This window comes from Neovison vison, chromosome 11 (assembly GCF_020171115.1).
Source record: "Neovison vison isolate M4711 chromosome 11, ASM_NN_V1, whole genome shotgun sequence".
Classification (NCBI taxonomy): domain Eukaryota; kingdom Metazoa; phylum Chordata; class Mammalia; order Carnivora; family Mustelidae; genus Neogale; species Neogale vison.
The window spans coordinates 198,595,183-198,615,103 of NC_058101.1; the positions used below are offsets into that span (position 1 = coordinate 198,595,183).

Genomic DNA, 19,921 nt, shown 5'->3' on the forward strand with positions numbered 1-19,921 from the left:
TAATGACCTTTTGATTTCTGAAAAGTGACAGACCAGGTTAGCATACTGTGTAAACTGAAAGCCTGCAGTTAAATTTGGGCTCACTACCTTCTAGTTAAACCTCAGTTTTCTTGGGGCACTTGGGTGGCTCAGTATGCTAAGCCTCTGCCTTCAGCTCAGGTCATGGTCTCAGGGTCCTGGGATCGAGCCCCGCTTCGGGATCGAGCCCCGCTTCGGGCTCCCTGCTCAGTATTCTTCCATCTTTATCAATTCACAGTATTTTATTTCTATGTACCATGTTTATTCAACATGAATAAGGCATTTTTCAATAAAACATACACACACACACACACACACAGACCTTCAGACAGCTGACCTTGTAACCTTGAAAATTCTAAAATGACTCATTTTCCAAATGATTCTTCATTTTTCTCTTCAAGGCCAGAAAACCAAAATCCAAGAGTTAAAGACAGACCTCGGAACAAGAATTGACATCAGTGGGAAGGAAATGAACTTTGTATACAAGAGGCATGGGTTAAATGAACACCCTTCTCAAACTCTTACAGACTCATTTTCAGTTCTGACTCTTATCCCTGAATACAGCACAGAATTACATTCTAACACTCTGCGCTTTTAAAACTGGTAGCTTAACCAAAAATAAAAAATAAAATAAAAAAATAAAAATCCAATTTAAATTTTCAGAATTAAAAAACAAGACTTTGGTTTAAAAAAGAAACCACTGCCTTCAGATGTACAAAGTGCACAGCTACAGAGATGTTAGCGTGAGGAGGGGCGGGACGTCCTCTCCTAAAGGTGGAGAACTCCGCAGGAGGTGCTGAAATCTTGAAGGAGAAAGTTCTGTTTTCTTCCTGCAAACTGAGTCAAGGACTGGACCCCCAGAAGGGGTTCATCCTCAAGAGCGGGCTGGGGCAGAGGCAAGAAAGTAAGAGGAGGACAAAGGGCATCTCTTCCCTGAGTCCTGGATTCTCAGAGGGAGAATTAATTACATTATCACTATAAATCCCTAACCCGGCCCTTCCCAGCTCTCCTGCCTCTTCCAGGTCTGGCCAAATTCCTAGCTCCCTCCTGGAGCAAGAGCTCAGGGAAATCCGTCAGGCAGGCTCTCCACGGGGCCAGGGCAACTTGCTCTCTTGATTTTCATTCAAATGGGCCAACCGGAGTCCTTTGCTGCCACCACTAATTTAGGTAAACACTGCTAGTTTAAACAGCACAAAGGAGTGTAATCAAAAATCACACAACAGAATCAAACAGCAAGTCTAAGCAATCACCAGGAGTCAATGACGTTGAGACTCAAGTAGGGGGGCCGAGCAAGGCAACAGATACTGTCAAGACAAAAGAAGTCTTTAAGAATGAGAAAAAGTGGTGTGGGGAGACTGCGAGGCAAGACTTTAAAAAAAAGAAGAAAGAAAGAGAGAGAGAAAGAAAGAAAGAGAGAGAAAAAGAAAGAAAGAAAAGAAAAAAAGTTGGGAAATTTTAGATAAGTCATGGTTTTTCTATGCAAACCACTACACACAGCCCCTTTTCAGCCTCCACAGCAAACACAGTCAGACGGCCACCACCGGCCACCACCGACTAAAAGGACTCAACGCTTGGCTACTCGGCCGCAGCCCCGTAAAGTCTTTCCTCATTTGAATAGTATTTTAGGAATGTTTTGTCCATGTGTCGGATGATTATTCACTTCTACTGCATTCTTCCCTTCTCCGTGATAACCACAGGCATAGTAACAATTCATTTCATAAACAGACCATTTGCAACACCAAATGATGCCCTTTTTTTAACCTGTTAAAATCCATATTTGTCCACGTTTCTTTAAAGAGGGGAAGGTTAACTTTAACAACTGTTGCTCATAGCAACACAGGAACAAAAGATTTTTCCCATGCATAATCTAAGCATTCACAAACTTGGATCTCAAACCAAGTCAAAAGTAGAAATGTAAGAATACTAGATTTCCAGGCAGAAGCAGATACACAATACATTGCTTAGCTCTCACAAAAACAAACAGAAGTGCAGCAACTTGTGACAGGGAGAAAGAATGAGAAAGAAACATCACATGATTCCTCTACAACCGGGGTGTTAGTGAGGGCGTGTTTTCTTCCAGGTAAGTTTCGTGGCATGAGTAAATCAAACAAAAACACACCACACTCCCTCATAGCTTCTATCACTTCTCATTTACAAAGGCCGGCCCTTGAATCCAAATCTGAGCAGTGGAAAGCAAAATATAACATGGCAATTTACAGAAAGAGATGACTGTTCCCCCCAAGACTTATACTCCACTGCAACAGCCGAAGTAAAAAATAGTTCCAATCAAGTTCTGTAATTTACACACTTGTGGTAAAACCACAGGATTTTCAGACAATGGATTGACCACTGAGGTTTAAAATCCATGAAAAAGAGAGAGCTCTAGGATCTGGAGGAGCTAGGACTCAGCTTTATGCTTTGAAAGTTCTCCATTCTTAATAATCAGTTCACCTGGAGGGGTGTAGGTGTGCAGGGCACATTTCGGAAGGTGGCAGTCCCACAGAAGGTGCACTGGGACAAGACGGTGGTACAAGGTCAAAGGGTTTTTAGAAGACAAGGGTAAAGAGGATTTACAGCATGTGGGATCTCAGCCTCTGAAGGAACTTAAAGCAGTGGAATAAGGCAGAAGTGACAGAATCAACTCAGCTTTGAGTACCAAACATGCCTAAGACACTGAGTTGGGTGTCCTCCTGAGGGGCACGAGTAAGTAACAGAATGCATGACTTAACCAAACGAAGTCTACCAACTTGTAAGGGAAAATAAAAAGTAAATTTTGAAAAAGTCACAGCTTGGTTTCAAGTGTGAAAACCCAGTACAGGTACAGGATTAAGGATTAAGGCACTGGCAGATTACCTGTGGCTAAATTGTTAAGGGAAACTCCACGTGCTGGAAACTTCACTGTGTGCCTGCTAGGACTTCCAACTCCTAAAGGACAGCCCAGGGCCCTTCCCAGCAGTTGTCAGAGTCAGTACCTCGTTACACGCGCAGCTCTGAAGTCAGAGCGACATGGTCGAGCTCTGCTACCACTGCCTCACAGCTATGTGACTGACACAAGTCACTTAACGCATTAAGCCTCGGTTTCCTAAAATGGCGGCAATAATGGTACCTTATGAAAGGTTTCACTGATTCAACAAATACTCATTAAGAGCTCCCACGGAACTAGACACTGAAATACAACGGTGGACAACACAGACCACACACGCTGTCGCGGGGCCTGATGGGACTTATGAACAAGGCTCCATATGTGGTAGTTCTACCATCATTAACATCATCTCCGTCACACATTCGTCATCTGCAATGTGTAATGTGTAACTCCAATGTGTAACGTATGTTCCAAGGAGAATAAGGAAACCATCTTCGCTGGAACAAGGTTTCACTAACCAAAAAAATAAGTGTATGGAGCCTCAGCCCTGTACTTCACCCTGGGACCTCTTGTTTTCCTTCTCTCCCAGGGATCTTATCCCATCCCACCACTTAAACATACTATCTACATACACCCAAATTTACTATCTTGAGCTCTCTTCCAAACTCCGGACTCTACATCTGGCCACCCGTTGGGTATCTCCATGTGTATGTCGTAACAGGCATCTTAGACCTCAACTCTAGATTATGGATCCAACTGCCTGCCGACCAACCACAGTCCTCCCTCAGTCCTTCCCCATCTGTGCATCAGTAAATCCTTCATTCCTCTCTTTTCCTTATGCCTCACACAGCCAAAGCACGAGTAAGTTCTTTCCCTTTTACCTAAAAAACATCCCAATCCATTCACTGCTCTCCGTTGCCAAACCCATCACTCTAGTTCAAGATCAAACGGTTTCTTGCCCAGATTATCTCATCGCCATGGCTCTAACACTCCTTCTCCACAGAGTAGCGATGGCTTGTTAAATGGGTAAGGTCTTAACAAAGAAATGTTCCCTTTGTGGAAATAAAGCAGGAGCACGCGCGCGCACATGCACACACATGAGCACACACACCTCCCTTCCTCCGTTCAACTTAAAACTCGTCCAGTGGCTCCCAAATGCCTTAAATGTTGACGGTCTACAAGGCATACCTGGTCAGACCCTTTCCATGTCTCTGCCTCGTCTCCTAAGACCCTCTTCCCACTGCCTCTCTACACTGTGGTCACTCGGGCTGCTTCTCAGCTCCTTGAACATTCTCAACCTCTTTAGCACTTGAGGACAGTGGGGTCCAGGAGAACTTTCTGCATGGATGGAAGTGTTCTACACCTGCACATGTGGCTCCTGAACCCTTAGCTGGTGGCTAACAAGACTGAGAAAGGAAATTTTTACCTTTTTTTTTTGATTAATTTAAATAGCCACATACTCCTAGCCGCTATCACCACCAGACAGAGCAGGACTAGGGCTTCTGTCTAGCCTTTGCCTCTGCATGGACCGTCCCAGCCTTCATGCAGATGGCTCTTCCTTACCCTGACAGCCCAGTTCAAAGTCAGCTCCTCAAAAAGGCCTTTCCTTACCGCCGCACCCAAACTAGCTCCCGCCGACACTCTTTATTATCTCATCTTGTTTATTTCTTCCAAACACACTCACTACTGCCTTTATAATTTGTCATCCCTAAACGAGAACATAAAATCCATGGAAGTAGGGACCTTGCCCATTCCGTTCAGTGCCACGTCCCCCACGATGTATGTTAGGCAGACAGTGTTGTCAATAAATCTTCAATGAAGGGTTGAACAATAAATGAGTCAGTGACTGGGGCGGGGGTCACGTCAGTAAGAGTAGGCTGGGGACAGATTATGGAGGCTGCTGGAAGAAGCCAAAGGTCCTTCAAATACTTACATTTCATTTATATGGGTGTGGGGGTCTGCAGTGTTCTCAAGTGCCCCGTGGGGACAGGCAGTCCAAGCAGACAGCACAGAAGAACGGCGCACATGCAAAGCAGGTCTCCCTCCTTAACAGACTTGAAATCAATTTTATGAGAACATTAGCGATGCAGACACACAGATGCTCCTACATATGAGACATGAGGAAATCTCTCAAGAATGCATCTATATACATCTAAAGGCATACCTTTCGGGGGAAGCTGAAAGCGGTATTAGACAACCGAGTCAGCCTATAGCCTTCAGATCTGCAACAGCAAACCAGGGCATTCATGTTCAGCCAAGTTAAATACCAGTTTATAGTTACGTGGTCCTAAGAGAAAAGTCATGAGCTGCGCCACTTAGCACAAAGGGGGGGAGGGAGGAATGAGGGAAGAAAGTAAACCTCTGCCAAGTTCAAACACCCAGACGATCAGCGAAAAGGGCAAGAACACATAGTGTGGACAGAACTACCGACCAGCCAGAAATAAATACACCTAAGATCTATAAGCGGACAAAACAGACAACCCAGAGATACTATGTACAATACGGATTCCACACATTCATTCACTGTCACAATTTCAAAGGAAAAAAAAAAAAAAAGCTTGGCATTTAAATGTATCTCTAAGAAAAACTGTAACACGAAGGAAAACTGGAGAATAAGGTTTTGCGCTGTGTGAAACAGTGTGCTCTTGCCGTCTTTTGCAGTAAAAGCTATGCCTCCCGTGCTTTGAACTTGACTGAGTATCAGCGCCACTTAATAAAATTACCTTCTCATAAAACGGACCAATATCAGTCAAGTACACAACACATTCCACAGTCTAGCACCAAGACAGAATCTTAATCAGGACTGCAGAGCACAGATCTCTGTGCATCAGTATTTCCTACCCCTGTCGGCACTCATACTCAGGGTCAGAGGTGGTGACCACGACGGCCACGGCCACGCTGGAAGAGCAGCACACGCAGAAGCAGCACCAGCTGCGCCAAAGGAAAGCCTCTCTGCCCGCCCAGACTCAACACACTCCTTTTTACAGGAATACCCGGGACACTCTTTAGCTAAAAGTCAGTGGCTATTTTCATAATCAAGGTAATGTCCACATTACTTTCCATTCCCTACCCCTGCCGCCACAGAGACCGAAGTAAGTTAAATGTACACCTCTGGTCCAATTCTCTGTCGGGACCACCTCGACACCTCCAGTGTCACAGGAATGAAAGCAGGGACCCCAAAAATGAGCTCTTTTATCCCGCCATGTCCCACTTCCTACGGGCCCCGTTTTCAATGCTGCTTGCCACTGGCCTCTCAGAACCATGAGTTCTTTCCTTTTTGTTTTCATTTTTTAAAAGCTGTATCCATTTACTTTGAGGGAAAGAGAGAGCACGAAGAGTAGGGACTGAGGGAGACAGAGAACCTCAAGCAGACTCCCTGCTGAGCCAACCCAGGCCTCCATCCCAGGACCCCAAGGCCACGATCCAAGCCGAAACCAAGAGTCCAACACTCAAGGGACTGAGCCATCCACGCGCCCCACAACTGGGACCTCTCTCTTGGCATCAGGGCAAACAATATAGGAAAAATTATTCACAGAGTAAAACAATCTTCGCCTTTCACAGAATCTTTGGAACACTCTTGGCTGTGACAGGCACCCGTTGTATAAAGATAATACACAGACTCATTTTCTACTTGATCACCATCACCAACTTTGTGATTTTATAAACCCCATCGATCTGCCACAGGAAAATCAGTGTTTCCAACTATCAACATCGATTACTATATTCAGACCTCCAATGTAAACTGGTCCAGATGTTCATCTTTCCCGGTTTTCTCAGGTCCCCCCATCCGATCCAGCCATCTCAGAGAAGCATGGGTTTGAAAACCTTTCTGTGGCATGCTGCATTTCATTAAAAGCAGTTAAGTTAAGCAAGGCAACCCCTTTAAGTCAGCATCAGCATCGGACCCGTCATTATACTACATGATGTCTACAGCCCAAGGATATTTGTGAAAAAAATGATCCATGATGACTGATAAACATACCATTTTATCATATAAGATCACTATTTCTTTTAAATATTTATATAAAATATTGTTAAAGACTATCATCTCACTTTCTATCAGAGGTTGGCAAAATTTTTCGGTAAAGGGTCGGAGTAAATATTTTAAGCTTTGTGGGCTTAATGATGTAAAAGCCATTCTTAGCTGGAGAGTTGTACAAAAACAAGGCTGCAGGCTGGGATCTGGCCCCTGGGCCGTAGTTCGCCCACCCCTGCTTTTCAAGTATACCAAAAAAACCATAATTATATAGTGCAGTCACATTTTGACTAAAGAAAAACACTTCCAACTGTTTTGTGTATTTTTTGATTTTTTTCAAATCAACTATTTCTGGGGAACAGTTTTAGATTTACAGAAAAAAATGTACTTAGCACAGAGTTTCCATACGCCGGCACTCAGTTTCCCCTATCAGGATATGTTTATTAAAATGAATGAACCAGGAATGATGTATTAACTGCAATCTATACTTTCTTCAGATTTCCTTAGTTTGTACCTAATGTCCTTCTTCTGTCCCAGGATCCTATCAGGGTACCACACGACACTTAGTCCTCATGTCTCCCTGGGCTCCTCTTAGCCATGACTGTTTCTCACACTTTCCTTGTTTCTGAGAATCACGACAGTTTTAAAGAGTACAGGTCAGATATTTTGTAGAAAGTCCCTCTACCAAGATCTGGAGGGTGAACGTGCTTCTCATGATTAGACTGGGGTTATGATAGTTTGAGGGGAGGAAGACCACAAAGACAGTGTCATTGCCATCGCCTCGCACCAAGCGGACATCCACATGAGTTATCACCGCTGTTACTCACCTTGGACATCCACCTGAGTTATCACCGCTGTTACTCACCTTGGTCACCTGGCCAAGACAGTGTTTGCCCGCTTTCTTCCAACTGGTTTGTTTTTTTAACAATTAATAAAAATGAACTTGATCCTTACCATATATTACCAAACTAAAAATGTTAAAATATCAAATCATGTTTAATAAGCTGGTTATATACCTATACACATATATTATAATTCCTTATTTCCATGATTTACATCTAGGCCTCTTAAAATATATCATTTGGGATGAAGACAAAAATGAATGTTTTTTGGCACTGTCTCCTACTTTTAATTCCTCTGGCTGCTCCTCCTCACCCTTAGGCTGAATTAAAGGGGTATCTAAGGAAAATGTAATAGACACTATCCACATTTTCTTTCACTTTTTACATGGTGATTATGCAAACTAAACTGTAACCAACCTGAGCTGGGGCGAAATCCTGTTCCTCCTGGGGCCTCCCAGAGTCCAGGGCGCTTGGCTGACTGGCCCGGTAAACACTGGGGAAGAGCCTATATCCTCCACTTGGGTGTTACATTGATTCAAAGTTGTGAGAAAAGGAAGAGGGATGTGAGACTAAACAGAATTGATGTCTCTTAACTAACTTTTTCCTGGTCGGGTACTAAGCCAGAGGACACAAAAAACGTGGGGAGAGCGGGAAGAGCTAAGAGGCTAGAATAAAGGCTCAAGCTTGGGTCACAGTAAGGCTAGCAAAACACTCTGCAGAAGGAAAGGCAAATCCAAACCACAGTCAGATACCACCTCGTGGCCAGAAGAAAGGCTTAAAACAAAACAAAACAAAACAAATGGAAAACAACAACTGCTGGTGAGGATGTGGAGAAACTAGAACTTCGGACACTCCCGGTGGGAATGGTAAATGGCTTGGCAGAGCCTCAGAAAGTTAAACATAGAAGTCCCATGTGACGGAGCAGTTCTACTTCCAGGGATCTGCCCAAGAGAATATAGTTATACAAAAATGATGCATGAATGCTCACAGCAGCATTATTCCTAACAGCCAAAAGGTGGAAGCAACCCAAACACCCATTAACCGAAGGAGAGACAAAGGGTCTATGGTATATCCATACAACAGAATATTATTCAGTCATAAAAAGGAATGAAGTTCTGTCACCTGCTACAACATGGATGAAATTTGAAAACACGGTGCTAAGTGAAAGAAGCCAGACACCAAGGACACAGACTGTATGATTCCATTTACAGAAAGTGTCCAGAAATGGGACAACCATGAAGACAGAAAGTAGATTAGTGGTTGCCAAAGGCAGCACGGGTAGGGAAGGAATGGAAGGGGAGCTCTCAGTGGGCACCGTGTTTGTTTTGGAGGTGACAAAAGTGTTCAGGCATGTTTTGTCCGGGTTACGCTCAGGTCGTGGCTGCACGACATAGTGAATATACTAAGCACCACTGAATAGTACTTTACAATGGTTCAAACAGTGAATTTTTAGTGCCTTCTTTTATCTCAGTAAAAAATCAAATAATAACTGGGGAAAAAAGCCACTGAAGAGAGTGGACCTGTATATCTGGTAAATCATTTTTAATCCATAACTTACATAGATGCCATGTCTTTAAAAAAAACCCTTTCCTAGTCTATGTCCACGATAATTTTTCCAGTAACAGGAGCTTCAGAAACAAAAAAGTTAGGGGCGCCTGGGTGGCTCAGTGGGTTGAGCCTCTGCCTTCGGCTCAGGTCATGATCTCACGGCCCTGGGATTGAGCCCCGGGGCTCTCTGCTCAGCAAGGAGCCTGCTTCCCCCCTCCCCTCTCTCTGTCTGCCTCTCTGCCTGCTTGTGATCTCTCTCTCTGTCAAATGAGTAAATAAAATTTAAAAAAAAAATAAAGAAAAGAAAAGAAACAAAAAAATTAGTCCAGAATTCTACTAAGAATCAGGTCAACCAATTTTAATCAAGTTCATAGCCTTGAACTTGACAGCCTACACAGACTGCAGACTCAGGCCCGGTTTCCTATCACTTCAAGGACTCCCACAGCAGCAAAAGGAAGCTGGCCACGCCCCTCTTTCATGGCAGCATCTTTCTCCCACTGACCATTTCCTCAAGAAAAGCAAGCCCATGCCATTTACTAGGCAACATCTCCCAGTCCCACAGTCAGATCTCCTCAGGCACTTCCCAGTGCACTGGGGCTTCCCTACAGGAGACTTAAATACTAGCTTGCTACAAGGCCACAGCCATAAGGGTTGACTCGCAATTCAGTGATTTGCAGCTATTAAAAAAAAAAAAAAAATTTACTTATTTATAAATAATAGTCTTTCCTAAAAAAGCAAGTGGTGCCCTAAGTCTTCCAACAAATTACACTGCTAAGGACTATTAAAGTCATGGAAGAAATCTCAGTCATATACTAAGCAACCATTGCTCCCTCCTGCAAACACTATAGCAAACTGTGTTGAAAACATGAAATACTTCTTTGGGAATTTTTTGGAAGACAGCACAGTTGAGTTTAAATTAGTGCTTCCCAGAGTGATTTAAAAAACAAAACAAAACAAAACAAAACCAAAAAACCCTTTCTTTAACAACCTCTCCACACCTCAAAAACCGTAATCACTCAAATAATTCACAGTAAATAACCACTTGGCACCCAAACTCAGCCGGCAGGAGAGGAAAGGATTTCCGGCAAACTATGACAACGACAGTCGTGATTAAGACTATAAGGGCTGACTTTTGTTTTCTTTGCTCTCATGTAATTCCCATCTTTATACTATTAGTCAAAATGTAGCAGCTTAATTCTCTCATTATTTTTAATTTAACTGGAAAATCAATTGTCTCTGGTTGGTGGAGGTTATGGGCATATTTTTCGAAAGCCTTAACAATAAGGAACTGGAAGAGAGTAGCTCAACAAGCATTCTTTCATTAATTTAACAACTTTCTTCATTAATGGACCTAACCAACATTCACTTAACATCTACCGTCTACAAAGGACGCAGAAAGCAGTAATAAGCAATTAGGTCTCTTGAGGAATTTACACTCTAGCAGTAGGTTTAGCAAAATTACTTGCTTTGACTTTGAAGGAAAGACAATACAGAGATCCTCAGATCCTAATCACATGCCATAAAAAGAGCCAAGAGTTAGCTCAGCCATCAAGGATAGCCAACTAACATCCTCTTCCTCCTGTCACCGTCCCCACCCAACGCCAGAACCTCTGCCCTTCAATCAGAAAGCACACGGGTCACTCAATATCTAATGCTAGCCATAAACCAAAGATGAGGTCTATCGGCAAGTTTTTGTGTGGTGGTAAATCTTTTACATTCACCTAGACAAAATTATTGTATCTCAGGATAACATTCAATCCAAGGACAGAAAATGAGCAAAATTCTACTGAGAATTTGTACAACTACTCACCCAGGCTCTGAGGCCTGCCTTAGCCACTTATTCCTGAGGCAATGAATCCAAACCCACCTTTTTGTCCTATGTTGAATGGAGGGGGTGTTTTTTAAGCACCACACCATTTGGCCATGATCTATGGGCCACCATAAACGCCAGCTGGTGTGTTCAAAGGCTGTCCATGGTGGGCAGAGGAAGAGGTGAGGGAGGGAGTGGACCTCCAAAATAACAGTTAACCCACCCGGGTTGGGGGGAATGGGAGGCAAGGAATCATAGACGGGGAGATGTCCTCAGAACTGGTAAGGGGGGAGGAGGAGGGCAAAGTCGAGCCCATCGTAGTAAAATTGTAATCTACTCAGGAACGAGACAGAGCCCTTAACTCTTCTCCAAAGAGAACTTCCAATGTGCCCAAGAGTACACTGGATTTCCAAGTTCTACCTGGCCCTGCGCTGTTTTTCTGTGGGGTCAACCTGGTGGGCCTCCATCCCTACTCCCAAGTCATTCAAGACCCAGATCCTACCTGTGGCTAACTGCAGGATCTAAGAATCACAAAAAGTTAACAGGAACCTTTGAAGACCAATAAAGACCAGCCAATCGGCTTGAAAAATCAACACCAGGCAAAGAGGTTCTACTCCATCCAAATACCCCCGAGCATGTCCAGGTGTTCCAGTGGTCTACAGGAATGACACAGGAGTCTAGAGTCAAACTATCTGACCTCAAATCTTGGCCAACTTTTAACAGCAATGGCAATGTCTCTGTGACTCCATTTCCTCATCTGTAACTGGAAGATAATAATAGCACCAAGTCAGAAGACTAATGAGAGAAGAGAAAGAGATTACAAGTAAGAAGCTTAGCCTAATGACTGCCACACGGTAAACACCACATAAATAGGTGCCAGTACATCCACCACTTTCAAGGGTCATCCGAACTACCTCTCAGTTCCTGCAGTGAAATGACACCATCACCACTACTATTTGGCTGGGCCCTCATTGGGGACCCCTAACCATTCCTATGAAGTACGTGGTATTAGCTTTATCTCAGAGTTGAAAATGAAGGTTTCGTGGGACTCAGAAACTCAGCCAAGCTTACTCAGTTAATAAGTGGCGGAGCGAGAAAAGCTTTAATCACGTCCCAGCAAAGTTTGCATTATTTCATCTACCTCCAAAAGCTCAGAAATAAGTTAACACTTCAGTATTCTAAAACCACTACTTATTGAACAAAATTATGTTCTTGTAAAAGCCTCCAGCCTTCCCCGACCCTGCCACTAAAACTGCGTGTGTATCTATATAGTCAGAAATACTCCACCAATTCTGATTAGACTTCCAGGATTTTTCTTAACATAATGGGGAAATCATCATGACCATTTTAATTAATTGACGTTAAAAGTTCAAAAGTACTGCATTCAGTACTTATATCAAGTTTATCAAGACACTTTTCCTCCAGGATTTGTAACCTGATCCTGTAGAAGAATGGGCACACTCCAATTGGCCGGTGTAACAAACATACTCTTTTCCATATGGTTGGTAAGCGTCTAACAAAATTGACTAGAGTTCATAATTGCTCCAAATATCCTCTCACATAATTTAGCAAGACTTATAGTCACTTTACTGCCCTGGAAGAAAACACAATCAAATTTAAACTACGTATGTCAGCAATGACCCTGGATCTCACAGAATTTTTTAAAACTCATAGTGAGATCCAGAAATGTGTATAACCGAATTTCTATTTCCAAATACTTAAAAATCTAACCGCTTCAAAAAGACAACTGGAATAATAACAAGTCATCTTAGTCAAAACTCTTCATCCAAATAAATGAATTGGTTACCCAGTTTCCTGAAAACAGAGTTCATGATAATTGTTAATCCATTAACAGTTTAAAATAAAAGGCATGCTTAACTTGTTTAATTAGTAGTGCTATGGACAAGCCAAGTCCTATCTCACTTTCTATTTGCTTTACACAGGCATTACATATTCTTATAATCCTTGTTGGTAAATACAAATGAGACGATATAATTGAACATGCAAAATGAAGAGAATCTGAAATGCCTAAAAATGTCAAGAATTCACCGCAATTTCAAGAACCTGAAACTCCAAGTATGAGAGAGCAGAATTACCACATAACTGTAAAAGTCAAATATTTATACAGGTGCCTTAGAAGTCACTGCTGGGTGCACACCATCATCACTGACATTTAGTATCTGTTAAACAGTTTCAAGTGCAAGGGCATAAGTCAAATAACTGACCCGGAGCGTGAAGTTTATGACAACAAGTAATGTGTCTGGAGAAACTGTGAAGGTGTGATGCTTGCGATAACTTTCATCAGGCCAGCAACAGGCAGCCAGTCTGTGGTGAGAGAGAACCTCAGCACAGGTGCCTTTTCTCATTTCAAAAAGGAAACCTAAACTGATACCTTCATGGATAATTTAATAAGGATTGTTCCATAAATTTATAATGTCACTTATGACTTTCTTAGAATTACTCTTTAATAGCTTTCAAAAAACAATACTCTTAAGAAAAAAGTTAACTGAGAACACAAAGTACAAAACTATTTCAACTTCATATTAAGAAAAGGGGTAAAAGAAGCACCTAAAAGGTTATACACCCCTAATTTACAATTAGGGACACCTCCTTAACGGCCACTTTACAAATTTACAATTAGGAATATCTCCTATTATTCTTACAATAAGTCCAACTTTCAAGAAGTTTTCCTTTTAAGGGTAACGAGACCGATGGGATAGAGGACCAACATTTGTGAGCATTCAGGAAAATTCAGCCCCTCAACTTCTTAAATGATGACTTGATCTCCAAGCAGGACTAGAAAGTGTGTGTTGAAAACTCCAAGAAACCATGCTAAGCTCATGTCTGTTTCCATGTTCACTGCACTTCTTTCTTCAAAACAGAATTTGCCTTTCCAAGCTCTAGGACTCAGTTCAAGTTTTCAGGTGAAGACTTAACAATAAGCAGTAAACCAAACCTTCCCCCCACCTCCCGCCCAAGGAAAGTGTTTCTAAACCCTGAGGGGCAAATCTAACAACATCCACAGCTAAGGCCCAGCGAGGAAGGGCGCCTGGAACCCCCCGTCCATGCCCAGGTCCTCCCGCCTGACCCCGGGGCACGCCCCGTCAAGAACTTGCAGTCAAGGCTGGCAGCCAAGGACGGTCAGAGAGAGAGAGAGATGCCACAGGTGGCCGGGGTCGGCTGGTTCCCCACCTTACACTTAGGCCTTCTCCGGGAGGCTCCCGGCCCGTCCCCGCCTCCCAAAGGCCGAAGCAACCCGCCAGCTCCAGTTTGGCCCACTTTAAGCGGAGACGAGCTCGCGGCAGAGCTCAGGTGGCTCCTCGGGGTCCGTTAACGGGGCACGAAGTGCCCGCCCGGGGCGCCAATTCCACCCTTCCCTCCCGGCCGGGAGTGTCTGAAGGTCCCAGGGGGCGTCGGGAAGGGAGCGGGCAAAGAGGCCCTGGAAGGGGCGGCTCCAACCGAGCCCCTCCGGGGTTCCTCACCGGCTGATGGTCCCGAACCTCCTTGCCGAGACCCCTCCCGGCACCCCGGGGTCGACGACGCCCCACGCCCCACGCCCCCCGCGCCGCGGGCGCCGCCGATCGGCCGAATCTCCCGGACAACAGCCGCCGCCGCGCTTCTGAGGCGGGTCCCCGCGCCCACCCCGCGGCCCGGCCGCCCACCTGTCCCGGGGGTCGATCCAGCTGGTCCTCCTGGTGTTGTGGTCGATGTAGAAGACCTTGCCGTCGTAGTCCCTGGCCTCCTCCCAGCCCCGGGGTAGCGGCAGCTGCCCGCTCCCGGCCCTCCTAGGCATGGTCGGCGGCCTCGCCGGCGAGCGGCGCCTCCATAGGGACCGGGCGCGGGACGCGGCGGGAACGCGACTGCCCGGCCCGGCCGCCGCACCCGACGCGGGCGCCGGCGAGGGGCTGCGGGGCGCGGGGCGCGGCGGGGCCACGCGCGGGGGGCGCCTCAGGAAACCCTGCTCTCGGCCCCGCCGGGGATCAGTCCACCATGTCTGCGTCGGAGCTGGCGAGCGAACCCTCCTCCACCTCCTCCTCCTCCTCGCGGCTGCAGCCGCTGCCTCCGCCTCTTCCTCCTCCTCCTCCCCGTCCCCCTGTGGCCGCCGAGGGTCGCGGCGCCCAGGCTGCCCGAGCCGCCGCCGTCTGGGCTCGGATCCGGGAAGCTCGGCGGAGCGGCGGCCGCGGCGGCGACGGGCCTCCTCATTTGCGTGCGATTAGCATGCGCCCCGCCCCGGGCCCGCCCCCGCCCGCCCCTCCCCTCGCCGGGCTCATCTGCATGCACATTCCTCGCCGCCACATTCCACGGCTTAACCCTGCAGCTCCCGGGGCCCGCTACCCGAGCCGGGGCGCAGAGCCGAGCCAGAGCCCCGGCCCGGGGCGGGGGCGGAGGAGAGGAGCTGAGGGACCAGGTGGGTAGGAGGAGGGCGAAGGAATGCACCGTTGGCTCCCTCCCCTTGACCCCAAATAGCTCCCTGCGGCCGAACGCCTCGGGTTTTTAGAGTTTCGGGACGGGAAGGAGCTGGAGAGCGCTCCGCAACCTTCCAACTTCTTGCCGACTTCTAGGGAAACCACAAGACTTGCGAGAGGAAAGGGGTGGGGGAAGCTCTCTTTGGAAGAAAAAGTCCCAGCAAACAGCGAGGGCACAAAGGCTCCCCCCAAGCCGCGCCCTGGGCAACTTGGGAACCCGAGGGCGGTTCGGAGCGGTGGGAAAGTGTGAAAAGCACGGAAAGCGCTTAGAAGCGTGTCCGTGGCGTGTCCGGGGCGGTGTCGCCCCCGGGGCCTCTGCAGAGCGCCCGGCCCTCCATGACCTCAGCCCAGAGGCCACGGGCCTCGCGGCGGAAAGCGAAGGCGGGTCCAGCGGTCCCAGAGCGCCGAGACACGCCTGCCCCAGTCGCCTGCGGGGGAAACTCCAGCCTGACCCTGGGCAGCTACTGCTCCCCCTCCACCCTAGCTCCGCCCGCCACGCGGGCCACGGACTAGAAGGCACCCGAGCCTCCCGCCGGGTCTGGCCGCTCCCCGCGGGGTCCCAGGTCAGCCACCGGGGACCTTCTGCCGCTGGCCTCCGTTGTCGGGGTTTAGGACAGCTGGACGTGGACTAATCCTGAAACCAGTCCCTTCCGCCCAGCGCCCGCCGCGGGAAGTTCCGCCCCCCCCCAACCCTGCTGTGGCCAAGAAGGTGTGGGCGACCACGCTGGAGGGACCCCCTTGCGGCCCAGAGGCCAGGCTTTCCTAGAACCTGGACTGCGTCTTAAATGGAATGTGGATCTTCCCTTAGCCCACAAACATTTCTTTATTCATCCCCAAGTGCTTCCTGGTGGACACTGAGGAGGGGCTGGACGTTGGGCTCCGGGTAGGACAGTGCCCTGAGCAGTAGGACTGGCAGTGCTGGACGCAGACCATTCAGTGTCCCCAGCCCCTTGTCTGGGAGGGCGCCTCCCAGTCCCAAAACCCCTCTCCAGCCTGGTCTACACCGTCCCCCATCCATATTCTTCTGGGTTACTAACAGCTTCTTTTAAAGTAAAATGCTGGCAGAAGGTCCCCAGCTCAGCCATTCACCTTTCGGTGTGAATTCGCTTAATCTTGCCGGCTAATGCAAAATGACTTCCCCCACCTTGTGCAGGACACAGGGATTTTCAGAGGGTTTGGAACAAAGTCGTTTCTCTGCCTGGATTCACAGACTCGTGTTAGATACCCAGGCCATCAGGGCATCTGCGGTCAATCTCAAAGCTGGAATGGGGAAGGGCTTGGCTTGGAACAGTTCATGGCAGGGACCGGACTTGCCTTCTTGGGTGAGAGTCTTAGAAGTTGTATTTGCACTGAGAGTAGTCTGCTGCAAGGCAGAAACTTCAACCAGAAACTCTGGGGAGTTCAGTCCTCCGGAGGAACAAACCAGAGGGAGCAGGAGGTGGGGAAGGGACTCACCCAAGGAATTCACTTACTTTGTCCTTCTGGGTCTTCAACTCCCCTCCACCCCCACAGCTAAGCTTGCCATTAGCAAAGAGCATTCTCCATCTCCAGGTCCCTTGTTCTGCCCCACTCCATTCATCAAGAGGTAATCACACAAGGCAACCTTCTCCAGTTCCCAGGGAGATGTGACATATGACATCCTAGAGGGTAATCTTAAGGTTGGACTACTGAATGCTGTGAAAAAAACTAATCTCTCACACCAGTAAGGTGAGAAGGTGAAGGTGCTTTGTTTTGAACTCCTTTAAACTGGCTCGCTTGCATGGCCAAAATTTATATCATAGTGAACTAATTAATAACATCATTCAGGGATGCCTGGGGGGTTCAGTTGATTAAGCGGCTACCTTGGGTTCAGGTCATGATCCCAAAGTCCTGGGATCCAGCCCTGCTCAGTGGGGAGTCTGCTTGTCCCTCTCCCTCTCCCTCTGCCACTTACCGGGCTTTTGCTCACTCTCTCTCTCTCACTCCCTCTCTCTCTCTCTCTTTCAAATAAATAAATAAATAAAATTTAAAAACAAAACAAAAGCCCCATCATTCAGCAACCCAGCCAAACCATTCCGGTTTCAGCCCTCCTTCCAGGCTCCCCACCCACCCGTTAGAAAACATATGAAAATGTCTGCGTCCTACTATTAAAACAAACAAACAAACAAACAAACAAACACTAACTTTGCTGTTGCCATAATTTAATTTGTTTCACTGGGTTGAATTACTGCAAAATACTTCTTGATACAATTTCAAAGTTGATAGGCTTTCAGATAAATATTTTCCCCCAAACTCCTAACACCGATGGGGGGGTCCAACATAGCACACACAATAGTAAATGGCATTTATTGTTCCATAAATCCTGGAACTTCAAAAAGGGATGCTGAACAGATAAAAAAAACTCTAAAGCCATGAAGAGACAAGCTCCCTTCTTCTCTCCCACTGGTTGGCACAGGAAACATTTGGCCACACAAAGCAGTTAAGATGACAAGCCAGTCACTGCTTTACAGATTCTGTGTCTTGATCAGGTTTGAACTCTGCTGTTCTGAGTTCACGCACTTACATACCACCATCTTTCCAGAGAATTCCTAGTGGTTAAGACAATGAAATTTTACCTGATCGATATTCACGTCCATAAAAATAATAGAAGTGTAAAGATTATCCCTATTTGGTAAATGGATACATTTAGATTTCATTTAGCTCTAGTTGATTATTGGCCAAGAAAGACGGTGTGGTCTGCTGTCCTGGATGGCTGATTTCCCCAGCTGAAGGAGCCCTGCCCTAGCCACTGAAGGGTCTGTTCTCTGGAATTCATTTCCCTTTTCTCCTGGCTTTACATTCTTTCTGGTACTAATAGTCTAAGGGGATGAAAGGGGTTTAAGCAAAACCTGCACTGTCAAAGGTCCAAATATTGCGGGGGCGAGGGGGGCGTAGGTAAATTAGTGATATGTAAAATGATGAATAGAGGGTGCAAATTATTTCAAAAGATAATTACCTACGTCAACCCAAATTGAAAATATGTATGCAGGGGGGCCTATGTGGCTCCGTTAAGCCTTCGGTTCAGGGGTTCAGGTCGTGATCCCAGGGTGCTGAGATCAAGCCCCGCATCAGATTCTCTGCTCAACAGGGAGCCCGCTTCTCCCTCTCCCACTCCCCCTGCTTGCGCTCCCTCTCTTGCTGTGTCTCACTCTGTCAAATAAGTAAAATCTTAAAAAAAAAAAAAAAAAACCTTTCTTAAAAAAAAAAAAAGAAAGAAAGAAAATATATATGCTTTTATTCCAGCAATCCCAGTGCTGCAACTTTACCTACGAAGCTTTTCGGCTCAAGATAAGCAAAGGTGTTTATTGCAGCATGTTTGACGATAATGAAACTGGGGAAGCCACCGGTGTCCATGATTGGGGGACTGATTAAATGAGTTACCAAACACCCACACTCAGCCGGCATTTAAAAGGCTGACTCGGGAGGTGGAGCGTGGACTCTAAGTCTTAGAGTCATGAGTTCAAGTCCCATGCATGGGCATGGAGCCCACCTACAAATAAATAAAGAGCATTAGAAAACATATATGTGCTGACTTAAAAAACAATAACAACAACCACCACCAAAAAAACAAGATGTCCAGGATACATTAAGTGAAAAGAGCAAGATGCAGAACGACAGAGTACCCTGTGCACTTCCTTAGTGTTAGAGGAAGAACTTTCTGAGTTCTCAGTAAAGGAAGGGAGTTTTTAGAGAGAACAGGGGCTATCTGGGTGGGGAGGGGGGTCCCATCAAAGAAGTACACATAAGGAAAATGATCATCGAAGAAACAGGTTGGGGGGGGGGCGCTGGGTGGCTCAGTGGGTTAAAGCCTCTGCCTTCAGCTCAGATCATGATCCCAGGGTCCTGGGATCGAGCCCCGCATCGGGCTCTCTGCTCAGCAGGGCGCCTGCTTCCTCCTCTCTCTCTGCCTGCCTCTCTGCCTACTTGTGACCTCTCTCTCTCTCTGCCAAATAAATAAATAAAATCTTTTAAAAAAAATTCTACTGAAAAAAAGAAATGGGATGGGGTAGAAAGGAGCACCAACGCGACCCCAGAACGGTCCTGCAGGGCACGGCAAGAAACAAACGTGCAAGGCTCCAAAATGCATCTGGTGGGAAAGAGCCCAGGACTGTCTGGAGCCAGGGAGTTAGGAGGCTGGTGTGATAGTAGAGGTATGAGAGAGATAAAGGTCTGCATTCGAAATACAGCGAGGGGGTGGATGAGAAGAAATGATCTAGCAAGAATTTGCTGCTGATTAGATTAAGAAGGGCACAGGGACTAGACCAGAAGGAGGAGTCTGGTAGGAGTCCAAGATTTTAGGCCGTTAAGAGAGACTCATGTAGAGAAATAAACGACGAAGTCCAAAGGGGGATCTGATAGAGGGATTGTTTCTGGAAATTA

At 46.5% G+C, this 19,921-nt stretch overlaps 1 protein-coding gene across 2 annotated transcripts in view; it reads right to left on the reverse strand.

The window, feature by feature from the left end:
* The window catches only part of WWC2 (WW and C2 domain containing 2), a 204,190-nt gene extending 189,226 nt beyond the window's left edge, over window positions 1-14,964 (reverse strand). The window contains exon 1 of one of the 2 annotated variants that reach the window (XM_044225654.1): window positions 14,720-14,960. In XM_044225654.1, coding sequence (XP_044081589.1) covers window positions 14,720-14,850 — 131 coding nt within the window. In that variant the 5' untranslated portion in view covers window positions 14,851-14,960. Of the gene's footprint in view, window positions 1-14,719 lie in introns of both variants that reach the window. The other variant, XM_044225655.1, reaches the window with a different exon arrangement.
* Between the last annotated feature and the right edge of the window lie 4,957 nt (window positions 14,965-19,921).